A 13,682-nucleotide genomic window follows, 5' to 3' on the forward strand; every position below is an offset into this window, starting at 1 on the left:
TGAAATAAAACCAGAAATTTTAGACTTGGTCCTCAAAAAAAGAGAATGTATTCAAGTGAAATTTTAACTCTTTAACACTTAATTTAACCATACGGACACAAAATGTCACGTTATTGACCCATGTAGTATGTTTCTCAGGAAATGCATTGCATTTTGTCGCAATGCGAATATGTCCAACTGTGTACACATAAGAGTCAAATAAACTAAGTTTTGCAAGGCTGTGCGTTCAACCAAGCACGTATATACGCATACACGTAAAAAACAAACTATGCTCCAGGCTTTAGTTCAGGTGAACACTTTCCTGTGACCATTCGGCACTTCCGCCGCACCTTTGCATTGCACTATGGGTACATGTTTAATTATTACCCACTTTTGTCATTTCCTTCTGTTTCATCTGAATGAGCTTCTCTTTCAAAACACAAGCATACTGTACACTTCTCTCATCATTACGATACACCGACAGACACAGCAGGAAACATATTGGCTCCGGTTACAGGGTTGAAAATGACCCCAGCAGCAGATCAGTATGTGTGTGAGCACATTTGCTTGTCATACCAGAGGCCAGTAGCCTGGGTTGGGCTCTGGTCTGTGTATGTTTTTATGGAAAGGGAAGACTCGACCCAGTCTTACAGTCTATTTGCAGGTCGTATTTGAAATCGTTTCATCTTTCGGCTTGAGAAACAATCGCCTCGGCTCAGCGGCAACTAAACATCCAGATAATTCAAACGTCCACCATACGGGACAAATTTAACCTCCACATGCATCTGTACGTGCGTGTGTGTGTTATATTAGTTTAAAAGCTGCCTCACAAAACCACATGTGGACACAATTACGCAACTACACCATTAGACTAAATCTTTCTCACTATATCTCACTTTTATGCACCCAAAAGCAAAGATAATACAGATTATGTGTGCCTGCATGCATTGCTGGTTAATACGCTATCCAATTAAGAGCAATACCATAGATTTATATAATTTATAAAGACTAACAATACACTGAGAAAACTGTTTGCATGATTAAAATTAATAGAAAACTATATAAATTTTTATTTACGTGTTGCACGTGATGAAAACTGCTATATGCAATCTTTCTAAATATTACGACACTCGATTACAGTCATGGTTATGAAAAATGTGTTTATATTACGTTAAAATTTATTTAAAAACTAAACATTTTTATCAACCTGAAACTTTACATACCTTTTTAAAGTACTACATTTATTCAGTTTGCAAACCACTGCTATATCCATTTTGTGGTGTGCACATTTTGCAATATTTTTGCTGCTATCGCGATATATTTCGCTGCCTTTATAGATTAAAATTAGCTTACTTTAAACTATACACACACACACAAACACACTTTATCACATACACAAACATAAAATCCGAATCTCAATCTGGCAACAGATTTTGTCTCCTCTGCTTGCATTACCATAAAAGCACTGCAGGTTGATCAGAGACCGGTTGATCTGCCAAGTATTGATCTCAGTAGACAGTTTAATTAGATGTGGATGGGGTCTTACCCTCAACTGCTGGACCTTTAACATCGTCTCCCCTTTAAAAATGTCCATGACTCCCTGAAAACTTCCACCGTGGGTTGTTACCGGGTCGTTTAACGGTACTGTTACAGTAGCCACACCCGAGCCGAACAGCTGAGACCGTCCGATCAGTGTGTATAAATGTTTATTTGTGACTGTGAGAGTTGTGTGTGTGTGAATTTACCTTGCCTTATGCCAAAAATACTAAGCTCTGAATTCAGCCTGACAAATACGCACACACACGAACATCGACACACATAGAAGTGAAATTCATGAAGGTTATTGTAAAGGTTACAGTTTATGCCTCAAAATGGTTTTCATTGTTTTGTTTCCTGTTTCAGAGCAGAACAGAGATTAATGTTGTTCACATAAAGTAGTACAAGTTCACAAGTACCTGGATTCATTACTTTCACATGATCATGACTCATTTAAATTTACATTATATTATATTCGTGCGACTTACAAGGTATATGTGGTTTTTTCCATCAGTGTGTGTTCCCTGGGTTCGAACCCATGACCTTTTAAGATATTAATGCAATGATGTACCACTGAGATATACAGGAGCACAGTTGGGTGATTCTCACGAAATTAGACTTATGAGGTGTCATGAAACATTTTTGATAAAAAAAGGAAATGCAAAGTAAGAGTATCAAAATAAGAAGCATATAAAACATCTCTTCATGTACTATTCTGCACATGATTTCAAATCACATCATACAAACCAATTTGTTGTTTTTTTCACATTTAAGGGGAACATTTTCATTACCGCAATGTGTCCATGACTTTTAGGATGGAAAAATATTTATAATTAAAAAATCTAAAAAATAAAAAGCTTCAGTACATGTTATACTATAAACATTTACAGTAAAGAGACATGTGGTATTTGGTGATCATTGGTAAATGTAGAGACAATAATAAGGAATATAAATGTGTCCAAGACCAATTTTCTCATCCTCCGCAACAATTTTCAATCATTGTTTAAGCCCTCAAGGAACTAACTTTTTTTTTAAATTGTTGGAAGGGACATAATTGACTGTGACACTCAAGATGGCTACCAGGTAAGCAGTTCTTATTTTTTCTCTCCAGATAAGAGTTGAAATTTTGTTTGTCATAGTACCTAGACAACTTTTTAGTTCTCATTACCGAAACATGAGTTTGTAAATGCATATATTTAATGTAATATCATGTTGTGGTACTGATAATTTTTGATAATGATAATCTAAAAAAATTAAATAATTTTATAGGAAATATTTTTAAATCCCTTCAGACCTTAATCTTATATGTGCGAAAAAATGGCTTCAAGGGCTTTTTAAAAAATCTGATGCTGGACACTTTCTAAATCTGGATTTCGTGAAAATCACCCAGTCAGCTGTATAGCTTTGCTATTGAGGCCACATCTGATAAAAAAAATAAAAAAAATAAAAAGACCATGTCCACACGTACACAGGTATTTTCAAAGCCATACCTTTTATATGCAGTTTTGCCATTTGTCCAAATGCAGTATCAGGAAACTGAAATCGAGCTTTTATAAAAACTTCTGCCAGGGTGAACTCCCATTGTCGTGTAGCCGTTTTTGGTGTGTAGCCATTTTTGCCATGCTGAGAGAAAACACTGCAATGGCTTCTGATTGGCCAATATGGCATTGACGTCACTTTAACACGTGAACACGCAGGAAGACGCCCCTGCCCCGAAAGAATGATTGACAAAACATTGAACAAAATGGCTGGGTTTAAAAAGAAAACGGCAGTATAACAAACAATTATCAGCTTAAATTGAATTTAGTTGGCCTTAACAGCGACCCTAACAACTTGCCAAACAACCATTAGTCTGGGGACCTTGGCATAGCCAGACATCTCTTTTCCCGACATATATGTTTGTCCTGCCTAATATTACTAAACGATCGCTACAAATTCTTGTTGAATCTGTTTGCACAGTCGATCACACAACAACTTCCGCCATTTTTCACGCATTTTTCACGCTACATGCTAATGCTGTAGCTCAGACTTTTTGCCACTCAGTGGGCGTAACTACAGCCACTTTCGCCGAAGGTGACGTCACGTGCATACCGTCTATATCGAGATGTGTTGGTTTGGCATGCTCTTAACAGGGTTTTATACTGGGTTTTTGCATATTGGTGTGGACTAACACAGTCTCACCCCATGGCGTCAATATTTGACGACACTTGACCATGCGTCAATATGTTGACGCGGAGGGTATACCTTTCGCGTCATTTTTTGACGAACTGGGGACTTCAATACTATTACGTCCGTTGCATTCTCTTTCCTATTTTCTTACCATTTTCGCGTCGGTTTAGGGTTAGATTACGCAAAATTAAACAGTGTACGCGAAATTAAACAGTTGTCACCTGGCGTTGGGGTTAGAGTTAGGTTTGGGTAGGGATGTCATTATGTAAATCTAACCCTAAACCGACGCGAAAATGGTAAGAAAATAGGAAAGAGAATGCAACGGACTTAATAGTATTGAAGTCCCCAGTTCGTCAAAAAATGACGCGAAAGGTATACCCTCCGCGTCAACATATTGACGCATGGTCAAGTGTCGTCAAATATTGACGCCATGGGGTGAGACTGGGTTGTGTGGACACATATTTTTTTTTTCGAAGGACGGAAAACTTGTGTCCGTGTGCCAATGTGTGAAAATTGTTATGTCATATACTACCAGTTTGGCATGCATAATACAACGGTTTTATCATTTCCCGGATACGTGGGTGAACAGCGGTTTGACAAAGTTGTCATCATTATGTAAGAATTATCTATTTTTAGTACATTGTTGTTGTGTAAACATACATTAAATCTGATAAGAGAAGAAAAATTATTTATACTTAAAAATACGCTCCTGAAAAAAAATCCATAAGGAGACAATACGAAGTCAAAATGAGTAATATTTGCATATATTTGCATGATCATATATCTCATATATATTTCTGTCAATGAAGATCTTTTATCTGACTGCTTACATAATACAGGTTTACATGAGTATGTGGAATTGCCCTTGGCTTTTGAAATCGACATTTTTTGTAATTCATATTTTCGTTACACTGACATACAACAATTCACAAAAGCTGTTTGCACTCATCTGAATAAACTCCTGATTCCTGACCTTAAGCATCACGCTTTGACTGATCCGGCACATTTGTACTACGGACATTACTGACATTTACTGTCAACATTATCTGTGAAAAGAAAAACATCACTGATGGATCTGTTTGCAAAACATATTACAAACATAAGATCAACAAATGAAATGTAGAGATAACTCTCTGTGGATATCAGTGCATATCTACAGGAAGAGACTCAGTGTGGTCAGATGTGTGGCGGTTTATCACGTCTGACTCTGAAAATGTGCTGCATTTATGAAATACACTTCTCTGTGTGTTTCTCTCTCTGAAACAATCACATGTTTTTCCACACTTGTGAATAGATGTATTTGTGAGCCTCCACACACACACAAACTCTTTTCAAAGGCTTAAGTTTTCCTATTCAAAGGCTTTGTCTGAAATAGAAAGCATATTTAGTGGACTTGTATAAGGGATTTGTGTTAATATTGCATCATTAACCCTAAAAAATGCAACACACAAAATAAAAAATGCTTTATATAAAACTCATTAACTAATAAGTCTAAGAAAACTGTGTAGAGATGTGCTTACATGTATTATACAGGGTTAAAGCAAATAATGAACTCAAACTTTTTATTGTGCGCTGTGAAACAAGCTGCTTCCTTTTTTCTCACCTTTAACTTCATTTCTAATACGTAAAAAAACATCCAATTATTATACTATAAAGACAAATGAAGATTGGAGAAAAAAAAAAGATGGGTTCTCACTTCAAGTACTACAATAATATTTGAAGCCCCCCCAACTCACATTTTCTATACCAAGTAAAATATACCAGAGCTTGGGTTAAACTAGATAAATGTATATTTGTTACAAAAACACAATCACTACGAAATATATTTAATTTAGCTGTTTAACCTTCTTTTAGTTATTTTGTCTTATTTTGAGTCATCTTGGGGGTTTGTTGAGCCCCTAGTGGGTCCCGACCCCCCTGGTTGAGAAACACTAGACCATACAATGTAAGAAAAAGATGGACGACGCGGCATCGCTTCCTTCCATTGTAATGAAACGAAGCCAAAAATGTCCGACCATGGGCGCTGCCATATTACGTAAAAACGTCAATTTGGAGGAAATTGTCTGTGGAGCCAGAGGCGGAGCCGCGGTATCAAACTTCCGCCCAAACGCTCGCATGAAATTACAAGCTAAAATAAAACTTTTAAAAAATGAACAATTGAACATATATCAGTGTGCTAACAACTACCTTCAAGGACCAAAACCATCTTTCAGAAAATTTTATTGGAAGTTTTTGATTTAGAGCCGAGTACCATTCGTTTGCATGGAGAGGGCGGGGTTTATGACTTGTACTGCAGCCAGCCACCAGGGGGCGATCAAAGAGCCAGCGGCTTCACTTTTCAAGATTAAAGCCAGATTTATAGTCGTGCGTAAGATCTACGTAGTAGCCTGTGCGTAGCTCTGCGTAGCCTGACGTACACCTCGCAAAAATTTTAACAGCGCGTCAGATCTACGCGGACCGCAAGCGCTGTGATTGGTCCACCAGAACCCCTCCCGTCAGGTAAAAAAAACTGCGTCAAGTTGAGGAGTGATTTAACTCAAGCTGCATTAAAAGTCGTTGTTTATTTACTTCCATCATTGCTGGTCTTCTCAAATTATACACAACAAGTTGCTGTGGGTTAACTTGCTAAGCTTCTTCTTTGACGTTTGTGCTGCTACTGTGGTTACACGCGTGGTTACTGCCTACCAGCGGTCTGCGTGTGTGTTTGCACGTCGATGTGGACGACGACGCAAAAGTATAAAGGAAAACCGACGGGGAACCTATGCCGTCGCGGCATTCAATGAACCCTATATTATCCCGTGCACTATACAATGCTAAGGCTATGAGTCAAAGCGGGATGAATTATGATAATGTCAGTCTTGTCTACATCAACAAGCGCAGGAAGTAAACTGTTGCCTACAATCTGTGTGTTTTTGTAGTCCAAGAAAAGAGATTTACGTTGGAAACTATCCTTTACTTAGGGATTTGCACCTTTGGCATATCATTAACATGTAATAATACACACTTACACACCAAATGAAATGTAAAATCGTGAATCAGACAATAGTTGCTCTTTAACGGTTGATGAGTAGCTACTTCATCTGATTCAGTATAAGGTTTCGGATTCAGCCCCTGTATTGATTGTAATGACTGATGATGATGTCATCAATCGGTGCCCAAGAACTACAAATTGATGTTTACTGTGCCAAAAACTGTCATCATGTGTAATTAGGTTGGATTGTTTGGCATGCCTGAACAGTATGTCTTACACATACAAAAATCTACACACATACACGCAGGCACACACAGTTTGTAAGTTGTTAGTTTTCCTGTGTTGCAAACTTGACTCAGTCAGGGCCTCTTACCACATGACAAGAGAAAAAAGCTGAGGCAGAACTTCATACGTTCAATGCAATGGTATCGCTCATGACATGAGGATGTACGACCTCACTTCCTGTCATGCCATTTCCTTCCGCTAGCACGACAAGAGAGGAGTGCATGGCAAATCTGTGTCTGTGTGTCTTCTTGATTATCACCGGGGCGAAAGCAGATCACACAACAACATACGAATGTGGTCAGACGAATTATACACATCGAGAAATATGTACGAAGTGCCATGAGATTCACCTGTGGTTTACACCTGTGTGAACTTAAGGTGAACTGACTTCATACATCCAATAAAATTACATTATAACCAAATGCGTCCCTGGACATAAACCAGTCATAAGTCGCACGGGTATATTTATAGCCAAAGCTAACAATACGTATGGGTCAAAATTATCGCTTTTTAGTGCCAAAATCATTAGGATATTAAGTAAAGATCATGATATTTTGTACATTCCCTACCGTAAATATATAAAAAATGTATTTATCATTAGTAATATAAATTACTATAGACTTTATTTGGACAACTTTGCAATTTTTTGGCACCCTTAGATTCAAGATTTTCAAATAGTTGTATCTTGGCCAAACCATACATCAATGGAGACCTTATTTATTATTCAAATCTCAATTTCAAAAAATTCATCCCTATGACCGGTTTGTGGTCCAGGGTCACAAATGGTTAAATATAACTGCAAAAATGTCTCAGAAAAGTATTCATATGCAGATGACACCTGGTTTGATATATTGCTCTCTATTGCATTAACGTTCCTGTACTTGTGGCTCGAGTGTTTTGGAGGTCGCTGTATATCATGAAACATACAGCTCATGTCTTTGACACGTCTAACTACTCGCATGCTTTACAGTCCTAAATTAATCTCACATGACCTTATCCGTGATAATTCATTTGGTCTCAGCGTTCAGACGGGAATGAGAGCGGACAGTGTGTGTAATTAGTTACACACGGCAGGAGGAAAGATATGACATCATCGTTAAAACACGTCTGCACCAGCGCTCACCTTCCAGCTACACACACACACACTCGTCTTTACATCCAACATATCTATGTGTCCTTTAAACATGTCTGTCTTTCCTCACATGACAAACTCTTCCCCTTCATAGGATTTAAGCAGATGCTAATCATTATCCATACATTGAAGAGATTGCGGACCCACACAAGATATATCTTACACACATACACCCGGAGGACCCATGGGGATTATAAAGTAGGATGAAGATACAGTAGAACTGGTCTTCATTATAGAGCCACTGCAGCAGGGCACTCAAGGGCGAGTGAGAGAGAGAGAGAGAGAGAAAGAAACAAAGAATGTTAAGTTTAAATATGGCGGCATGTTGAAAATACCAACTCTCATTGGTTCTTGTGACTACTCATATGCATTTCATCACACGTCATGCAAGAACCAATGAGATTCAAGGTTATCTGCATATATATTAATCACTAAATTTGTCAAATAAGTGAGAACAACAAGCAAATGGTTTAGCTTCAGAAGTCATATATAGCGCTTTTCTAAAAACGGTAAAGAGCGGTAAGGTTTCAATTTAAGCTTGGTTCGGCATGCTATGATGGTAAACCGTTTTCGACGTGGACAATTCAGCATGGTTGTCTAATAAAATGTGCATGGATGGGGATGTCACCGGTCAGGATCGGTCACTTGGCAACAAGTTTCTCTATGCAGCTGGAAAAGCGCATTATTTGGACGAAAATAAACACGGATTACGCAAAAAATTGTAAAAAAAATAAAAAAACTGTTTGATATGGTGGTATACAAAAACTTGCAGTGTTGAGGGTCACAGGAACCAAAACAAAAACCCACTAAATAAACATACAATAGTGGGGTTTCCATTCAAATGTGAAGCAAATTTTTTTTCGAAAAAAAAATCGAAAAAAAAGAAATACCCAAAAAATGTGGTGCGGTGCAAATTAGGTGCGCTTCCATCAAGTTGTTCGAGCGAATAACCGTGTTATTGGTAACATAGTAACAAACAGTAAATAAATTAAAATAAATCATTTTTATTAAGTAAAGTAATTAAGTAATTATTAAGTAAAATAAATCATTTAATTATGATTGGGCAAGTTATAATTTACTAGCATTGCAGCTTGAAATTACTCAAATTAATGCTGCGCAACAAAGAAGAAATGCAAACTTTTTGATGCAGGCACTAGTAGGGCTGTCACAATGATTAAATAATCGTCTCATCGCAATTACTTGACCTCATCGCGATGATTTCAGATCACCGCAATGATTGCACATCTCTCTAAAAAACACAAGGGGGAGCTGCAGCACCTGAATACACAAGACAGTATCAGATGACGCTCCTTAACTGACAGTGTAACGCGATCTTTGCAAAGCCATTCAATACAGTGAAAAAAGACATCAGCCAAATTTCATAACTGTGACAGCCCTGGGCACAAGCAGCAAGGGCATTTGCGACGACATCGAGCCCCATGGTAAAGACAACCTTAGCGGAAACAGCTAGGTGGTCAGTCCCGTGGGTTTAATGGACGCAATGTCAGAATTTATTCTGCAAATGCATTTCCATCTCCCACTATTCGCATTTACTCACATAAGTCAAAAACCACCTGAAGCGAGCATAAAAACTTTTTCGCAAATGTAGAGATTTTTATTCGAAATATGACACGTTATATTGTTTCTTATGTGATACTTCATAATGAGCATAAAATCAGGGTGATGGAAACCCTCTAATTGTGGTGTATGGAGCAGTAAATGACACATATTTGTGTGTTCATGTGGTTGCTTCTGAACTAGTTTTGTCACGTCAACGTCGCATTCTAGCACGATAAACTAGACACGCAACACAAACCCACAAAAGCGAGGAATTACTCGAGAAATACACGATAAGAGCTGTCATACACATATTTAAAGGTGGGGTGCGTGATCTCTGAAAGCCAATGTTGACATTTGAAATCACCTAAACAAGCGCGCCCCTACCCAAATAGAATCTGGACCTTCTTTTGATAGACCCGCCCCACACATACGCAACCTAGGCAACGTTGTCGGGTAGTAAATACGCACCTTACTGCTGATTGGCTACAAGTGTGTTTTGATACTGGGGCCAAATCCCTTTTCAAGTGTTTTTCAAAAATCATGCACCCCGCCTTTAAATGATTATGAGACATTTCAGGATCCCGTTTTAGGAGCCAATTGCATTCCAGCTTTTGTAACTGGGTGGCCAATGGCATTACTGTTTTTGTACTGCCTTTTTTTACTGTTCTCCTGTCTGAATTGACTCCCTGCTGATCCTATGAGTCAACAGTAGTGAATCAGCAGGGCTGAACCTCTGAATCACTCAAAGGATTGAATGATCAGGACCAAATCAGCAGGGATGAATCATTTGATCTGATTCTCCCACAAAGAGCCTGTGTAGTTCAAACCCAGCGGGAGTCATTCTCACAGCCTGAAGCCAAATGAATAAAGACAAAAGAGTCAGAAAAAGAATGTGAAATGAAGAAAATGAGGAAGAGAAAATTTACCTGTAAATGATAAATGATAAAATCTCACGTGTGTAAAATAAAATAAGATAAAACCAGAAAAGAGAAAGTTCAGACAAAAGTAGTTGTATAAGTTTTTACCAACAATTAAATAACAGACTAGTCAAACAGATTCAGCGTTTACCAGGACACACAGGTTTGAATTTAAATTGGAAACTTGCACTACTACCGAGCACTGTGCACTGCATACTAGTTTTTAAATAGACAGCTGGTCAACCTATTTCCGGTTCATTCATACATTGGGTTTTTGTAGCTCATCTACCACCAAATGCATAAACATGCATCACTATTAAAATGCAAAATCAAGTTAATACGCATTGCATTGTGGGATATAATAATACAATCTCTGTTGTCTAATATGCAACTGATTACAATGTAGTAGACCTATATTATATCTCATGCACACTGTGCACAGTGTCCATACTATACAGTATATAGAGAAATTTATTACGCAATATTTATTTTGTAAGAGCCATGTTGTATTGTTGCAAAAACAAATTTTAACAATGTAAACAAACAAAAAATGAATATCATTATAAAAATTAAATATCACCGCTATCGTGCACAGTTGCGCAAACACGTATATCCCAACTAACATCCATTTGCCAGATACTATATTATCCGGACCGACCTAAAACTTTGACCATATGTTACTTTTTGAAGTATTAAAAGTATAAATGACCATAAATTATAGTATGCACATTTCGATATTTGTAATAGTTTTGGCATATTGCACAGCTCTACAATATACTGCAGAGATAAGTATGCTTATGCTAATATTAAAGTAAAGCCGTATGCTAATATATTATTCCAAACATAGCCACAGGCACAGTCACTTCACACATAAACAGTCCGATTTCCCTCTTTGTGAAGCATGAAGGACTAGCTTACGCATGCTGATTTTTAGTTTACAGGTCATCAAACATAACCTTTAACTAGAAATAGTTTGCCTTCACCTAAGGAAATACAGAAATAGTGAAAGAGAGGAGAAAAAGAAAGTTGGGGAGTCTGTGTGCGACATGTGCCACATGTTTATGTTTATATACATTTTTGTGTATGCCAGTTTGGGCATCCACAACATGGCAGACGGTAGCTTATGTTCGTGATGCATGATTTTGGACGTCTTTGTATCTTGGCTCTTGTGTGTTTGTGTGTGTGTGCGCGCTCTGTAGGTGTGAGTCATGCGCTAGTCAGATAATCAAACCACAGCCAGTATTTTTTTCAGCTTATAACGTTCTGACCACCGAAGTCGGAAATGCAAAGAACGAAGCTTTAGAAGAACACGCTGTGCTTGCAAGAATTCAAACTTTCGATTGATCTGAAGTTAAAATGTAGCTCGATCGGGTTCAATATAAGGATACAAATCATCCCCAAGTATGTAAAAATCTGATTTCCCGGTAACTGCGTGGGTCAACCGGGTCACTGAGCTACTGTCATGCAGTCTATAAAACCTGATCAATACAAACACACTGAGGATTCGGATAGCGATCGATCAGGTATTCAGCATCACCAGAAAGCTGGACTGTGAACAACTCTGTCCTGTCTTTATATTTATATTATTCAAGCCTAAACTAGCCTAAACTAAAAATGGTTGACCAGCACACATAAAAAGTCAAAGAAGGTGACTGTGGCAAGGAAAACCCCATACAATAAAAACTGGTACAGAGCTGTCACTGGGGCAGTACCTTTTAGAAACGGTTCAAAGTACAAAACATTTTGTACTATTTGTGCCCCTGAGGTACTAATATGAACACTTTAGATGCAAATTAAATGCCCCAGTGACAGCTAGCAACCATTTTTGGCCAATTTTTATTTAATTCCTACACAAAACATTATTTTTATTCCCGGTTGCATATATATAATGTGACATCTCAAGTCACAGTAGGCCATGGCATGCAACAGCTATCTCTTATCTCATGAAAATTTGCTACAAACGGTGCATTCTCGTGCGGATATTTGCATGGTGCCACACAACACACAAGATAGGGAGTGTGTCTGACATTTCTCTGATCACCAAAACCACTGTGGACTAAAAATACACTGAGGTACAAGCACGGTCACCGGAGGAACGTCAGGAGAGTTGAGATGCATAGAAAAAGTCTGATCGCAAGCAGCAGGTTGAAGGGAAAATCTCAGCCCTAGGGCCAAGATGGTTCATAGCCAACGGAGACAAAGCACAAACAAACCCTTTGCACATCTGAAACAATGTCACATCACGAATACGGTATTCACACTGTGACAACAATGTATATAGGCATAAGGCATACCTATAGTGTTATGTATACAGCACATTATATAGCTAAATGTTTATAGTGTATAATATAGCTTTAAGTGCTGAACTTGCTAATGCATGCAATGCACAAAAACTAAAAAAAAATCAGTTTTGCATAAACACCTATGGGATTGCACGCATTGTCAAAGTCAATACCTAAAGCAATTTTATATTAATATATAGCTATATTTTAGATACTGTACACGTGATAACTTAAGCAATATCAATATATAATCAGATATTAGATAATGCATACATCATATATAATATATAGACATATACTATATACTGTAACATCTAAACATATATTAAAATATGTAACGTTAGGTAGATATGGTATAAAGTAACGTTACACATGATACCTAAAGCTACTATTACATAAAGCTATACATTAGATACTATATACATGAATATATAGTTATAATGAATAACGTTACTGTATCCATTAATACCTAATGCTAATCATATAGACACCGTATACGTGATACCTAAAGCTATATTATGTATTGGCAAACCCAAAGAGGCTTTGCTTTACGCATACCGTGCACGCACGGGGCCGTTATCGTGTGAAACTCACCCATAGCTCGGTTCCCCAGCTCATGGTTCCCCGCGTTATCCGCGTAATAATCCACGACTCGTTCACACGGACGCGTTTAAACTCCAAACCACAGCAGCGGAACGGAGACTGACTCTCGGTTCGACTGACTGTATGTGTGTGTGTGTATGTTTGCGTGGGGGGTGGGTGTGTGTTCTCCCGGGGCTTTTGCGTACTGCTGCTCTCTCTCTCTCTCTCTCTCTCTCTCTCTCTCTCTCTCTCTCTCTCTCTCTCTCTCT

The 13,682-nt window shown here is 38.0% G+C and overlaps 1 protein-coding gene across 21 annotated transcripts in view; it reads right to left on the reverse strand.

Moving 5' to 3' along the window:
• fnbp1b (formin binding protein 1b) overlaps positions 1-13,682 on the reverse strand; it is a 92,185-nt gene extending 78,503 nt beyond the window's left edge. For 3 of the 21 annotated variants that reach the window (XM_065243885.2, XM_065243882.2, XM_073812599.1), the window contains exon 1: positions 1,526-1,685. In XM_065243885.2, the coding sequence (XP_065099957.2) occupies positions 1,526-1,573 (48 nt within the window). In that variant the 5' untranslated portion in view covers positions 1,574-1,685. Of the gene's footprint in view, positions 1-1,525; positions 1,695-13,425 lie in introns of those variants that run through there. The other 18 variants (XM_073812602.1, XM_073812600.1, XM_065243881.2 and 15 more) reach the window with 15 other exon arrangements.

This window comes from Paramisgurnus dabryanus, chromosome 18 (assembly GCF_030506205.2).
Source record: "Paramisgurnus dabryanus chromosome 18, PD_genome_1.1, whole genome shotgun sequence".
NCBI classification, from domain to species: domain Eukaryota; kingdom Metazoa; phylum Chordata; class Actinopteri; order Cypriniformes; family Cobitidae; genus Paramisgurnus; species Paramisgurnus dabryanus.